This window comes from Lontra canadensis, unplaced genomic scaffold, assembly GCF_010015895.1.
Source record: "Lontra canadensis isolate GAN:19392208 unplaced genomic scaffold, GSC_riverotter_1.0 scaffold58, whole genome shotgun sequence".
Lineage (NCBI taxonomy): Eukaryota > Metazoa > Chordata > Mammalia > Carnivora > Mustelidae > Lontra > Lontra canadensis.
In genome coordinates this window covers 3,077,857-3,092,760 of record NW_022631052.1, presented here as the reverse complement: position 1 = coordinate 3,092,760, position 14,904 = coordinate 3,077,857, and the positions used below count along the sequence as shown (strand labels likewise).

The 14,904-nt window shown below is 50.1% G+C and overlaps 1 protein-coding gene across 2 annotated transcripts in view; it reads right to left on the bottom strand.

Annotated features, from left to right (window-relative positions):
• Window positions 1–14,904, bottom strand: part of NOS1 (nitric oxide synthase 1) — an 82,961-nt gene that overhangs the window by 45,502 nt on the left and 22,555 nt on the right. For both annotated transcript variants that reach the window (XM_032876188.1, XM_032876189.1), the window contains exons 3-7: window positions 7,755–7,883; window positions 6,253–6,398; window positions 4,128–4,290; window positions 3,279–3,370; window positions 433–574 (exon numbers count right to left, since the gene is read on the bottom strand). In XM_032876188.1, coding sequence (XP_032732079.1) covers window positions 433–574; window positions 3,279–3,370; window positions 4,128–4,290; window positions 6,253–6,398; window positions 7,755–7,883 — 672 coding nt within the window. The remainder of the gene's footprint in view (window positions 1–432; window positions 575–3,278; window positions 3,371–4,127; window positions 4,291–6,252; window positions 6,399–7,754; window positions 7,884–14,904) is intronic.

The following is a 14,904-nucleotide window of genomic DNA, read 5'->3' as shown; positions in this document are numbered from 1 at the left end:
GACCCGGGGAAAAGGATGAATGAATGACAGGAGTCTGATGTATTACCCAGCTCAGAACCGGTATACGTGTCAGCTCCTCTCCGGCTTGTGGGAGGCAGAAGTGGACTGCACGTCCAGCTTTCTCTGTGCTCATTTGGTGGCTTTGGGTAACTCACTGGGCTACGGTGAGACTCAGTCTAGTCATCTGGGAAGTGGGACAACAGTTCCTATCATGAGAGCTGGGGGAGGTAATGGATGAAAATGACCAAATGGCCAGCTGGAAGGGCACCAGATGGAATGGGGGCAGCCAAAAGGAGCAGGAGGTCTGGAGAGGAGTCAGTGGTACCCCACTGGCCGCTTTCCCTATGACGATAACATTAAAGTAAGAAAAGGCTGTGGATGAAGCCAGTTTGGGGGATTCAGAGCCCAGGCGGGGGCCACAGGGGCACATACCTCTGTGAATTCCACGTTGGCTGGGTCCCCTAGGATAGAGCCATCGGGCTGCTTGTAGCCGGCATAGCGGATGAGCTGAGAGTTCCAGACCCGGAAATCGTGCTTGCCGTCGGTCCTCTGCGGAAATATGGTGATGGCAGACCTGGGGCAGAGAGAGGGGGACGTGTGCTGTCAGGGCGGGGCTTGCACCTCACGGACCTATTGGAAAGAGCGTCACCCAGTGCGTGAGGCTCAGGACGGATATCTCTGTGCCAAGGTCCCCAAGGGACCATGGAGCTGCTGTTGGAAGGGAGGGACTATGTCCTGTCCCTCTGCAGGAGCACTGGTCTGAGGCAGGGTGGAGGATGGGAGGTCCCACGCCAGCCCACCAAAAAGCAAAGATTGCTGCCCTAAATGGAGACTCAAACACTCTTGATGTGGGCTAGTTTCCCAGGGGTCTTTGGCAGCAGGTGATCTCCAGGGAAACAATGTGGGATCCTCCTTCCCTTTAAGAGCCCACCACTGATTCCCAGTTCCAGTCTCGCTCTTATCTCCATCCTTAACTTCTCGCCCCACCTGCCTACCCCCAGTACCGTTGGGAAGTCTACACACTTATGGCTAAGAAGAACCCCTACTGTTTCCCCTGCACTCACATTTATTTGCTTTAAACGAAAACTGGAGATCACCACTGGCCTCGCCTACCTAAGCAGGCAGCTAGGAGACCATATACATTATTACATTGCAGGAAGGTGTTGTGCTCTGGGGAGCACCTATGATGGGGAGATCAGCAGAGTTAGAGAGGTGTTATAGATGTCTCCTCACCAAACTGAGACTTCCTCTTTAGCATCATCAGAAGGATTGAAAACAATAGAAAGGAGAATGACTTCTTCACAACGTGGTTCAATGCGAGCTCATCCCAGGAGCTCCGGCCACCCCAGCTCGTCAGCGCCATCTGCGGACTCAATCCCAGGCTAGGGGAGCCGCCACCCTGGCTTGTGCCCACATGAGGATCACGGGGCAGGTCCAGCCCATTGCTTGGAGATCTCCTCCTCTACAGATTCTGCCACTGGAACGTGGCCCTGCTGCCCATGTTGTCAGGAACCCTTCTTTGCTGTCATGTGCCCAAATTCAAGGCCGGACTCAGATTCACTTCCTCTACAAAGCATCCTGTCTTATCTGTTCCCAGGGCCACCTCCTTTCTGAGTACCTGTGGGTCTTACCGTGTGCCTAAGACTGTGTTTAATACTGCAGGGAAGGTGCATTGCACTAGGTGGGGGTGAGTCTAGAACGAGGGCTGAAGGTAGGAGTCCCACAGAGCCAAGAGTGCTCTCAACAGCCTCCCAGCAAAGGCGCCATATTGGAGATGAACACAGAATGAGTCAAACTGACAGCATTCCCTTCAGCAGTAAAACACACGGCTGTTTCTTTGGTTGAGCACCAGATAAAGGGTGTTTGTGTAACATATATATTTAAAAAGCGTGTTTAGAAACACCAGAATCACACTCAGCGGGTGGAATGCTTACTCTGTGTGCGGGAACTGAGACCAACAGGAGAAACAGAACCCATTTATGTCTCCTAAACATAATTTCACTGAACGGCAGATTGAATGCCTTACATTTCCCTCTCCCTCCCTTCTTCTCCTTTGCCTGCCTTCTTCTGTTATGGCTAGATTATTTCTGTATATGGTATACATTCTCTGCTGGCCTTCCTATCATGTCCAGATGTGTGGTTGTCAAAAAAAAAAAAAAGAGAGAGAGAGAATCAGTTGAATATTTTCTTTGGGAGAAGATCTCAAGAAGCCCCAAAATTAATAACTAAAAAAAGGGGAGGTGCACTGTCTGGCTTTTGGTGACCCCCCTCCCCCCCCACCCAATATTGTTTTGTAATAGTACCATTTAGAAACTACCACAACAGCCCCTAAGCTCCTGGAGGGCTGAGACCTCACTGGGCTCTCCTTTGACACTCAGGATATAGAGGATGGTTCTTTGATGTTCTCCGAGCTTTGAGGTCTTTTGGGAAAAGATCGAAAGACCAATTTCCCAAGCAGGCTCTGGGCTTCTATTACAGGCTCCTTCCCTCCTGGTGGGCTCAGCTGGAATGGCGTTTCCTTCTCAAGGAAGGGACATGGCCAGGAAAACCCATGCTTAATGCAAGCAAGCCAACTATGGGGATGAGTTCAGTGCAGGGAATCTGCATCTTCTTTCAGGGACTCTCCCTACAGTGGCACGCAGGGACCCACCACGGGGCTGGTACTCAGCAGCTGGGACCAGACACTGGGCCAGAACCAAGGGCAGAGGCCTAACAAGTAGAACTGGCCAGCCGCAGGGCTCCAGCCGTTCCCTTCCAGCAGCAACTTGCCAGCGCGGAAGCCACCAGCCCACACTGGAGCCTCCCTGCCTTAGCCTGTTGCCCAGGCCTTTGTTCTTTGTTTGGGGCGAGAGGAGTGCAAGGTGTGGCTCAGCTTGGTGGAACATTAAGGAGCCATGCCCGCAGCGACAGGAAGAGACATTGTCTTTTAAATCCAGGAACATTCTAAGACAGCTCCAAGCTACAGCAGGAGCTGGTACAAGCAGGTCACCACTGGTACTGGGATTTTCCAAGTCCTGGGAATGGGAAACACCCCTTCCTGCCCTTTCCACGGGGTTGATACCGAACTGTGGGTTGAACGTGCTTTTGGCCACTGCAGCTTTGCAACCCATGCAAGAGTCCCAAGAGACAGGATATGGCAGGTGGGACAAAGCAGCCAGCTGGGCACCTCTCCCTGAGAGGAGATGGGGAGCATTTCCTCGGCAGGCGAGCCAACTCCAGACCCAAGGGTCAATGCTTTGGGGACATCAGACGCCCCTCCCACAAGCCGGCAGGCTCACCTGAGGTTCCCTTTGTTGGTGGCATACTTGATGTGGTTGCAGATGTAGTTGAACATCCCGTGGGCCGTGGTGCAGTCTCGGGCATCAAACACCTGCCAGGGGCACGTGGTGAGAACGGGTGCTTCCTCTCTCCCTTCTCCGCTCCCCCAGGGCAGCCGAGGAGAACCCAGAGCCCACTCCACCTGCTGCCCCACTCGGAAAGCGAGCACTCTGCTAATGAGACCTGGGCTGGGTTTTATAGCGTGTGTGTGTGTTTCTCTATCCTAATAACCACAGTCAATCAAACCAGGAAAAACCCCCTGAAAGCAGGCATGGTGTATAGGTACAGGTGGCTACAGGATGGTGAGTAAAGGAGAGACTTGGGTGGGCTGGATATATTTCCCGCTGAGTTACTAGGGATCAGGGACTTAAAAACAAAACAAATAACAATCAAACAAATCTCCCTTGGTCTTGATAATGAAACTACCTGCAACTACAGACTATTCCCGTGGGGTGGAGGGGGGGTGTAGAAATCTTAGCAGGGGACGCAGAATCTAACGCTTTCAGGGAGTAGACAGAGAATATAAATCAGAGAGTAGGAGGAAGACAAAAGGGAATGGTAGGGTCTGTGGTAAAGTGGAGAGCATAAGCCTCACCAATGGATGTGCAAGTTCCTTTTTAAAAAAAAAAAACAAAACACTGTGTTGGCTCAATGAGACATGACTATGAGGCAGAGTCAGTCATGACCTGAGAATCTGGGCCCCTGTGACCACCACCCGCTATCTCACTGTGACTTCCAGGTACCCCTGGAAAGAGCTGACCCTTGATAAGGCTCCTCCCTCCCCACCCACCAAAGAGCTCACTGCCTACCTGCAGCTTGGACCACTGTATCCTGCCAACGCAGCGGGACGCATTCCGCCAGGCGTGCTTTGCCCCATAGATGAGCTCCGTGTCTTTGAGCTGGTAGGTGCCCGTGGTTTCAATCTCTTTGTTCACCTCTTCCAGCCTCTCTGTGTGCGCTTTGGAGCCAAATCTGAGTGAGGAAGGAAGGAACAAGGGAGTGTCACCTTCTCTCCTGAATTCGGGGTCGGTGGAAGGAGCGAACCATTCCAGGAGGGCAAAAGCCACAGCAAGTCTGAGCTGATATGTGGACACAACGGTTCAAGCACAAGCAGACTGCGAACTCAGATGCCCATGAAGGCCCAGCAGTGACCGAATTGGCTGGGTGTGGACTTTGGCCAGTGGGCGAGCCTATGTCTGGTTCAAAGGGGGTAGCTAGTACTCTGCTGGTAGGAATGGGGGCCCAGGGAGGCCAAGTCTCATTTCAAGAGAAACTAGAAATCTGATTTTTATTTTTATGTATCTATTTATTTATTTTTAAAGATTTGATTTTTAAGTAATCTCTACATCCAAGGTGGGCCTCGAACTTATAACCCCAAGGTCAAGAGTCATGTGCTTCACCAGCTGAGCCAGCCAGGTGCTCCTGGAAATCTGATTTTTTAAAATTTAATTTAATTTATTTTTGATTTATTTTTAAATATTTTATTTATTTATCTGACAGAGAGAGAACACAAGCGGGGGAGCAGGAGAGGGAGAAGCAGGCTCCCTGCTGAGCAGGGAGCCTAATGTGGGGCTCAATTCCGTGGTCCTGGGGGGTCATGACCTGAGCCAAAGGCAGATGCTTAAGCGACTGAGCCACCCAGGAACCCCTGGAAATCTGATCTTTAAAGAGAACTCTTCTAATTTTTTTTTTTAAGATTTTATTTATTTATTTAATAGACAGAGATCACAAGTAGGCAGAGAGGCAGGCAGAGACAGAGAGAGGAGGAAGCAGGCTCTCCGCTGAGCAGAGAGCCCCATGTGGGGCTCGATCCCAGGACCCTGGGATCATGACCTGAGCCGAAGGCAGAGGCTTTAACCCACTGAGCCACCCAGGCGCCCCAAGAACTCTTCTAATTTTTAAATGATGACAAGGAATTCAATTTTAGAAAGTTGAAAATATTATTATGAAAAATTTGGGGCTTACAAAAAAGTGTTGGGAATAGTATATATAATGAACACCCAGGCCTAAGTAAAAACAAATAAGAAACGATATTATAGTTCCTTGGAGACTATGTTCCCATTATAACCCACTTTCTTCCCAAAAGTGTCTCATGCTTTTTTTTCTTTTTTTAGATTTATTTATCTATTTCAGGGTGTGACAGTGTGTGTGTGCACATGCTCAAGTGGGGGGAGGGGCAGAGGGGGAGAGAATCCCAACCACACTCTGTGCTGAGTGCAGAGCCTGATGTGGGGCTCGATCTCATGACCCTGAGGTCACAACCTGAGCTGATTCAGGAGTCAGTCATTCAACCAACTGAACCACCCAGGGATCCCCATCTTATGCTCTTCTTTATATATTTTTCATATGTATAAATAGTCCCTAAATCACGTACAGTATGTTTAAAAAGTTTATATAAAGGGTGCTATCCTGAATATATTATTTTACAAATTTATTCTTTCTTCCTTTTACGTAGTTATTTGAGAGCTTTGTGCCCATGAACATGCTGGGTGCTGACTGGCTCATTTTTTGCAGCTGTATAATATTCCATGATTTGGAAAATACCACCAGTTACTCACACAGTCTCCTGTTGAAGGAGTTGAGGTGATTTCCTGTTGGTTCTTTGATTTTAATTTTTATTTCCCTGTTAATAACAATATCTCAGTGAACATTTTTACGTATGTCTTCTGGTGAACAAGTGTGAGAGTTTAAGGTAGTATGCCTAGACACGGAATTACTTGAAATGCTTCAAATTTAAGCAACGCTTTGCAGGCCAAACAAAGACATTTCTGGGGGTCAGATGTGGCCCTGGAGCCACCAGCTTTCAACTTGTGTGTGTGGAGGGCAGAGCCTTCATGCTTAGGTCTTGGTTCAGCTACTGTAGTGCTGCGGCTGAAGTCTTTGTCCTGGTACTCGGTAATTCACCTCGGGGCCCCAGAGTCAACACACACTTGCCTTTTAATTGACGAGTAGTACTGATCAATGAACTCTTTGGCGAGAGGGAAGAGCTGTTCTTTCGTGCGGACGTCTTCAGGCCTTCGTATTTGCTGAGAAGGGAGCATGATGGAGCCCATACAGATGTGCTCGGTGCACCCTGTTTCCTGGAGGGAAAAGAGAGAGTTGGAGGATCTCTTGGTTTTAGCACAAGGGGGGCTGTGGGCCTGGATCTGACATTTGTTGTGGAGTTTACCTGGCCTTTAATTCCCAGATGGGATTTCTCAAGTACTCAAATCATTGTAGGATGCGGTCATCAGTCAAGAAGATAGACAGGCAGTGTTTTAAGGCTCTGAAAATGTTTGTTCTACTCAACGAGGGGAAAAGGGGCTTTCTGATTGGCACTCCCTGGTAATCAGATTAATTGGTACCTAAGTACTTTTTTGATTCCATGTTGATCATGGAATCATGTTCATGATTCATGTTATAGTCACTCACTCAAACACATCTGTGGGACGCTGACTGCAAAAAAGTAGCCCCAATTCTTCTGTGTCCTATAGTCACACCCTTTGCAGTGTGACTTAAGAGCAATTCTCATTGAGGGATGGAGTCTAAATCCTCTCCCCTTGAATGTGAGCTGGTTTTAGCCAATAGAAAATGGCAGAGGTGAGGCTGGGTCCACCCCATGACTAGGCCTCAAGAGGTCTCATGGGCTTCTGCTCATTCTCTCTGAAAACCTCGCAACCACCACGGGAACAAGGCCAAGTTAGCTTGTCAGAGGATGAGAGATCACATGAAAAAGAGTTGAGTTATCCTAGTCGAGGCCACCCAGACCAGCCCACCCACAGCTGGCCTCTCAGGTGGACTGCTGATGCTTGAGATCAATTGAGACGACAGGACCACCAAGCCAATCTGCAGACTTCTGGAAAATAATAAGTGGTTGTTGTTTTTAAGCCATTGAGTTTCGGGGATGTTCGTTACACAGCAATAGCTAACCAATACAACATTCTTCCAAGAGGGTCATTTTCAATAAAAGTATAAAGCAACATGTTGCCTGGCTGGCTATTAAAAAAAGTATGATATAAAAGTTCAGCTAAAACACAGTGAAAGCAAGGAAGGGCTTGTTCCATATTTCATCAGTGGTCAGGCGGTGAGAGACAGAGAAAATGTGTTCAGAAGGAGCAACTCTTCCGCTTGGATTCTTTTGGGTTCAAGGTACCCAATAAAGTAATAATAATATTAATACTAAAAAATACTTAATTATAAAAAGTATTGCCATGAGTGAGTCAGTAGCTACCAGCGGTTCTCAAATGGGAGCGGATTTCCCACCCAGGGGACACTGAGTGATATCTGGAGACATTTTTGTTGTCAGAACTTCAGCGGGGTGACTGACATCTTGTGGGGACAGGTCAGGAGTGATGGTAAACCCCCCACAGTGCACAGGACAGTCCCCACAACAAAGACTTAGCCAACACCAAACGCAGTTAGTGTGAGGTGGGTCTACATTCTGCTGGCATACTCACCAGTGTGCTCTTAAGGTGAAGGGTGTCGGTGAGAACCACATCAGTCTCCCAGTTCTTGACCTTGAGGAAGCGGGGGCACTTGGAGGGGCTGCCATTCTTTGTGGGAGACTGTTTTCCCGAGGCAGGGGGCTTGAGGGGAGGAGGAAGGATGGGACATTAGACAGGGTCCTGAGGGCACTGGAAAACTGTCTCCACGGGGATGGGGAGTAGAGTCGCTTTTCCCGGCATCTTTCAGAGTCACTAAGTATCTGCACAGAGTAAGGACTCATTCTCCCAGGGTGATACATGCAAGGTGGCTGGGAACCTGGTCCCTCTGTCTATGCAGAAGGAGGCACTGTGGAAAAGCCTTCTGGGCTCTGTTCTGCAGGGAGGGGCCAGGAACTCAAAGGTGGCCTCTCTGGTGTCCAGTACAGGTCCCAGCATATAGCAGGGACTCACTGAATGTTTGTTGAATGAGGAAATAACCAAGGGACGCTGTCAGCCTCTCTGAATGGTACCAGCTTTCAGGGCTGAGGAATCAAACCTGAAGCCAGGTCAAGTTTCTTGGATGTTTGGGCTTTCCTGCTATAGTCCAAACTCAATACTTCTAGTGAGTACTAGGAAAACAGAAAAGATTCAATGAGAAAGTTTTGAAGCATAGAATATTTCACCCAAATTTCAGGTTTCTGCCTTTCAAAAATGCCAAGTGAGTCCCTGCCTCAGGGCCTTTGCACTGACGGGCCCCTCTGTGTTGAACAATTTCAGTCCCCCATTTGTCTTCACTTCCATATACAAAATGCCCAGCCGGTGGTGGGGGATAAGTCCTGGGCTCACCAATGTTGGCCCGTCCAGTTTAGACCTCATTAATAAGGATCACATTCAGTCTTGGATGTTTCTGAGTAATTGTCTACCTGCCTATGCATCAGACAAGCGTCACTCAGTCAGCAACTGGAAGGGAGAGGCAGCAGGCACACCCTGCCACGTCAGCTGAGCGAGAGAGGGAAGACAAGGGAGTGTGGAGTGACACTCATTCCAAAGAACGGAGCACTGCACAGTGACCTTGCGGCAGGGTTTTCACACATTCAAGTGGTATATATTGAGCACCTACTGTGTGCTAGGCATTGTTAGGCACTGGGGACACTGTAGTGAACAAGACAGAAAGTGCCCTGGCACACTGATGGGAGAGAAGCGGAGATAAATCATAAATAACGCCATACATGAATGATAGATTATCAGTTAGTGATAAGGATATAGGATGATGAGGGGAGAAAGGCAAGTGCAAAGGCCATGAGGTAGGGATACGCTTCAAAGGATCAGCAAGAAGGCCAGTGTGACTGGAGTGTAGGAGTGTGGTTAGTGCCAGGAGATGGGTCCTCATTTTTTTGGCTTGGGAGAACTCAGGTGGGTGAGGAAGCTATGAATTACCATTTAGTGGGCTGAGTCCAGGAAAGAAATCATAGACTACACTGAAGGGCTAATACTGAAAACTGGCATTCAAGAAGCACTTATTATGTCAAGCAAAATCTTATCATGCCCATTTTACAGATGAGGAAACTGAGGCACAGAGAGGTTAACTAGGTTGTCCAAGGTCACATAGCTAGTACACTGGAGCCAGGCATCAAATCATGGCAGTCTGCCATGCAAACCATGTCCTCAACTGCTAGACTCTCCTGCCTCTTGGCCTCTTGGTCATTATGCATAATTCATTCATTCATTTGTTCATTCATTCATTCAGCATGTGTTTATTGAGTATCTCCTATGTTCTAAGCCAGGTTGCAAGGGCCAGGGCTACAGTGACAAACCAGACAGAGGTGATCTCTGTCCTCAGGGAGTTCAATGTGCATTGCGGGGTGGGGGGAGGGATGACAGTTGTCACGGTCATGATAACCAAGTGCAATGGGTACTATAACTGGGATGTTGGCAGTGTATAAGGGACTGTGGAAGCACACAGGAGAGGCACCTCACCCAGGGTATCTGACTCCTAAGTCAAGACCTGAAGGGCAAATAGGTGTTAATCAGGCAAAGAGAGAAGAGCTAGGTCTTGCAGGCCAAAAGACCTGCCTATGCAAAGGTCCTGAGATGAGAGCAAATCACAGCCTCCAGAACTGTGCAAGTGATAGCAGAGAACACATGGGAGGTGCCATGACTTCCTGCAGTGGCCAGATCTAGTCACCCCCAGTGGTTCCCATCTCAGTGCTGGGCCTCACCATCCATCGGCCTGTGCAAGCCACAGGTGGGAGCTATCCTGGACATCATTCTCTTTATCCCCTGCACCTGATCCATCCCCAAGCCCGATTTTAGCTTCTCAATAGCTCTAAAATCCACTGCTTCCTTGTTCTCGATCTTGTTCTCCCTGGCCAGACCAGCATCATCTTTCACTTGGATGAATGCAATCACCTCCTGAATGCTGGCCACTGTGTACCGCTACTGGCGTTCTAATCCACGCCAGTAGACTAGGGCACTATAATCTCTTTTTTTTTTTTTTAAGATTTTATTTATTTATTTGACAGACAGAGATCACAAGTAGGCAGAGAAGGAGAGGGGGGAAGCAGGCTCCATCCCAGGACGCTGTGGGGCTCCATCCCAGGACGCTGGGATCATGACCTGAGCTGAAGGCAGAGGCTTTAACCCACCGAGCCACCCTGGTGTCCCTACAGCACTATAATCTATACAGTCATCTACAGTACACCTGTTAGTCCTATCAGTGCGACCATCGCCACAAGTGTGACTAGTCTGATCACACCAGGAGCAGAAGAAGGATGTGGAAGAATTCTTCCCTTCGCTCTCATTTGTACTTCCTGCCTGCTAAGCTCCAAGCTATTTTCCTTCTGTCCCCTCGTGAAGCTGCATGGACAGTTCCACTTCCTTTGAAAGCCTGGCCAGACAGCCCCAGTGCTTCTTTAAGCTCTGTCTCCACTACGGTCTCCTCCAGCAGATACGCAGGTGATGGAAGTCACATCTTTGGGCAGGACTTGGTAGCGACTAAGTCCTCTGACCATGCCAACAGCCTGCAGCCAGGAGAACCCCCACCAAAAAAATCGGACCTCGCCCAAGTGGGAGGCACCCCAGCCGTCCTCCCTGAAGACTGAGCATCACCCAGCCAGTTTGCAAACTCTCTTGACCATCCCCATGGCTGCCCCAGGGGCTGGGGAGTGGCTGGAATCCCAGACCAGGGTCGGGGTGGGTATCAGACGCAGTGCTGGCGCTGGGGTCGGGCCCAGGACCCGTGCAGGGGGTGGGAGGGCAGACAGGTGGGGAGCACAGGGAGGCGGGAGGAGGAGGTGTGGGGTGCGGCCGGTGGGTGGGCAGCCAGCAGGTTGGCAGGGTGCAGCAGGAGTGATGTAACCGGCATTGGGAAAGAGGCCGTCTGCTGAGGTTCCAGATGTGCGAGGGGTGGTCACTACGAGCCTAGAAACTGGGGGCCCGGGCGTGAGCCGTGCCTTTCCACCCTGGGCTGTGCTGAGCTGCACACTTGAAACCAGGCATTAGGAGGCCCCTGGCAGGGCTGTTGTACTTGGGGCTTTGATGTTTTAATTAGCCAGCAGTAATATTAGATGACTCAGGAGGGGACAAATGGGGAGATTAATATAGCAGTCAGGGGCCCTGCATGGGGGATGCAAATGACTTTTCTGAGTGGGGACGGAAATGTTCTCACTAAAAATGCAGATTAGGGCACTTGTGAGTTATTAAGCTGTGGACAGGGCACAAGTGGGCTTTGGGCAGCAGCTACACGTGTCTTTTTCTAGATTTGTGTCTGCAGTGGCCAGTGGAAGCTTTTCAGGTGGCAGGAGGTATGGCTAGATCTCCGTGGGCTCTGTGGGAGGGTTGCCTGGGATGTTTGGTCCTAAATGGGCCCAGGAGGCTCTGAACTTGTGGGCATTTCAAAGGCTCTGGCAAAACCTCTTTGCTTCTGGAGGCTGCACGGGCCCTGAAGAAATGGACGGCAGTGGTCTTGCTGCCCAAGAGGAGAGAGCGAGGCGAGGTCCTATAAGCCCAGAGCCTTGAGCCCGGAATTCAGCTTTGTGGGCACCCTGACACCCTTTCCCTCTGCCCTCTCTGCCTTTCTCTCCTCCCTCCCTTCAACAAATAACCTGTTGAGCACCTGCTATGTGCCAGGGACTCATGTTCTTCGTCCTACCATGGTCCCCACTCTCATCCCACAACGGGGGAAGCCTCATCCAGCTGCGTGTAGGGTTCTGCAAACTGCAGCCGGTGGGCCAAAGCTCGACCACTGCCTGTTTTCACACATCCCAGAAGCTAAGGATGGTTTTTTCATTCTTCGCCTGATGAATAAAAGTATCAAAAGCAGACTGTTGTTTCATGACATATACAAGATACAGGAAGTTCAAATTTCAGTGTCTGTAAATAAAGTTTTATTGGCACACGGTGACACTCATTTGTTCTTTTTTCTTTTTTTTTTTTAAAAGATTTTATTTGTTTATTTGAGAGAGAGGATGAGAGACCGAGAGATCACAAGCAGGAGTGGGGGTAGAGGGAGAAGCTGACTCTCCACGGAGCGGGGAGCCCGGTGCGGGACTCGATCCCAGGACCCTGGGATCATGACCTGAGCTGAAGGCAGAGGCTTTAACCCACTAAGCCACCCAGGCACCTCAAACTGCAGGCTCTTGAGCCAACGAATTGACCTCCAGGGGCTGTCTGCTTAGGTTGTTTCACTTATGTCCCCATCTGCTTAAACGGCACAGCATTAGAGATCTTTCCTGATCACCCTTTAAAACAGTGCCCCACCCCTGGTATCCTCTGCTCCCTTCGCGTGCTTTATTTTTCTTCAAGGCACGTTTCACTGCACTTGCGAGGGTATATGTATCTGCATGTATCTACGTCTTATGATTTACAGATCCGTATATATAAAGTCTATGGATACTTAGATACAGATAGAGTTTTCCGCCTACCCACTGTCTACTTTGCGCTATGTCCAGCCCCTAGACCAGTGTCCAGCCCACAGTACATACTCAACAAACACCTGAGGTCCACCACGGACTGAACTGCGTCCCTCCTGAATTCATACGCTAAAGCCCTAACCTGTTGGAGCCAGGACCTTGAGAAGTAACTAAGATGAAAAGAGGCCATAACAGGCGTGCCTGGGTGGCTCAGTCAGTTAAGTGTCTGCCTTCGGCTCAGGTCATGATCCAGGGGTCTTGGGATCGAGCCCCGCATTGGGCTCTCTGATCAGTGGGGAGCCTGTTTCTGCCTCTGCCCCTGCTCTTTCCCCGCTGCTTGTGTGCTCTCTCTTAAATAAATAAATAAAACCTTAAAAAAAAAAAAAAGGAGAGGCCATAAGAGTAGGACCTAATCTGATAGGATTGGTGGCCTTATAAGAAGAAGAGAAACCCCTCTCTCTTTCTCTCTCCACGTACACACAGAAAGGCAGAGTAAGGATACAGTGAAGGTGGCCGTCTCCAAGCCAGGATAGGAGCCCTCGCCCAACAATACCATGCTGGTGGCTTGACCTCAGACTGCTAACCTCCAGAACTATAAGAAATAACTTTCTACGTCTATGCCACCCAGCCTGTGGTATTTCGCGACGGCAGCCCAAGTCAACAAACACGCGATCTAAGTGCATTTCAAAATCGTAGAGCCCCTCGGATGCTAAGCCAAAGGCTTTTGTCTTGATTGAGTAGAGAATGGGGGACTCTTGAAGCTGCCTGATGGAGGCGGGGAGCTTCTCAAAGCTAAGGGTTAGGACACACGACTGCAGGGGTTGTGGGAGGGAGAGGGTGAAGGCAGAGAGAACCAAGGCAGGAGGGTGGAGGGGGGACAGGGGGTGGGGAGGGTGGATGCCATGGTGCAGGGGGGAAGCCGGGAGGGCAGAGCATAGCTGCAGCAGCTGTGATGGGGTGGGAGTTGCAGGAGAGTAGGGTGCCAGAAGCAGAACAGGCAGCCCCAGGCGTGGGAGAGGGTGGGAGGACAAGGGACAAAGTCAACACTGACTCGGAGGCTCCCTTGGGAGTGGGAGGATGGCGAACCTTCTGCAGAAGTTGGAGGGAGGGGGGCTTTTAAGGCAGGAAGACAGACATAAGACATCAGAATCTGGAAGATCTAGAAACAGAAGCCAAGCACCTTGCCCTTCCCCAATTATGGGCTGTCACAGTCAGGAGCCTCACTGTGAACTGGGGACAAGCACGTGACAGCAGGAAGGGAGGGCTCTCGGAAGATACAACGTTTTAGGAATTTTTAGGGTCCAAACTGTGTCCCTCCCAGATTCATAGGCTGGTGTCCTAACCCCCAGCACCTCAGACTATGGTCTTATTTGGGGTCTCTAGTGAGGTCATTAAGTTAAAATGAGGTCTTTTGAGTGGGCCCTACTCCACTTATAAAGAGGGGAAATTTCGAGACAGACACACACACAGGGACAAGGCCGCACAAACACAAGGACGCCATCCACAAGCTCGGAGAGAGCCCTGGGGAGGATTCTCCCTCATGGCCCCCGGAACCACCCAACCTGTCAACACCTTGATTTCAGGAGATCGCCAGCCTCCAGAATGTTCCTGCTGTTTAAACCACCCAGTCTGTGATGTTTTGTGATAGCAGCCCTAGGAAACAATCCAGGAGCTAGAGCCCAAACCTGTACGAAGCAAGTAGCTTCTGATTCTGACTGTTGGCGCCCGGGACAGCGTCTCCCCTCTAGGCCTGCAGCAGCCTGTCCTGCTTGGATTGTCCTAAAATGAGGGCAGCCTCTTGGGGCTGAGCTGGGGACCATGCCAGCCACCCCAGGGGCCAGACACACACATCGTGCCCTCCACGGCCGTCTCAAGCAGCACCATGGGCAGCAAGCGTAACCGGGTTGTGAGCTGTGGCCCGTCAGGGTCCAGGACGGCAGACATATATATAAGTAGGCAGGCACCCATCTGTGCGATGAAAAAAACTGCTCCTTATAAAACTTAACCAACTGTGTTTCGGACCTTCCAGTATAATTTACTGGTAGTGTATTCAAAGCATTATTTCTAAAGCGATTCATTCTGTATAACTCCTCCAAGGAAGCTCGAAATCACTGACTCTCTGCCCTCTTCTCCGGCCCCCCCCCCCCCCCCCCATTCAACAGGCTATTTTCTGTGGAGGGTAATTACAAGGAGGTGCTCCACAGCCAGGCCAGCTATCCCACAGCTGGGATAGACAAGGGCCTCTGCAGGGAAGGGGTCTTTAAGCAAGTTAA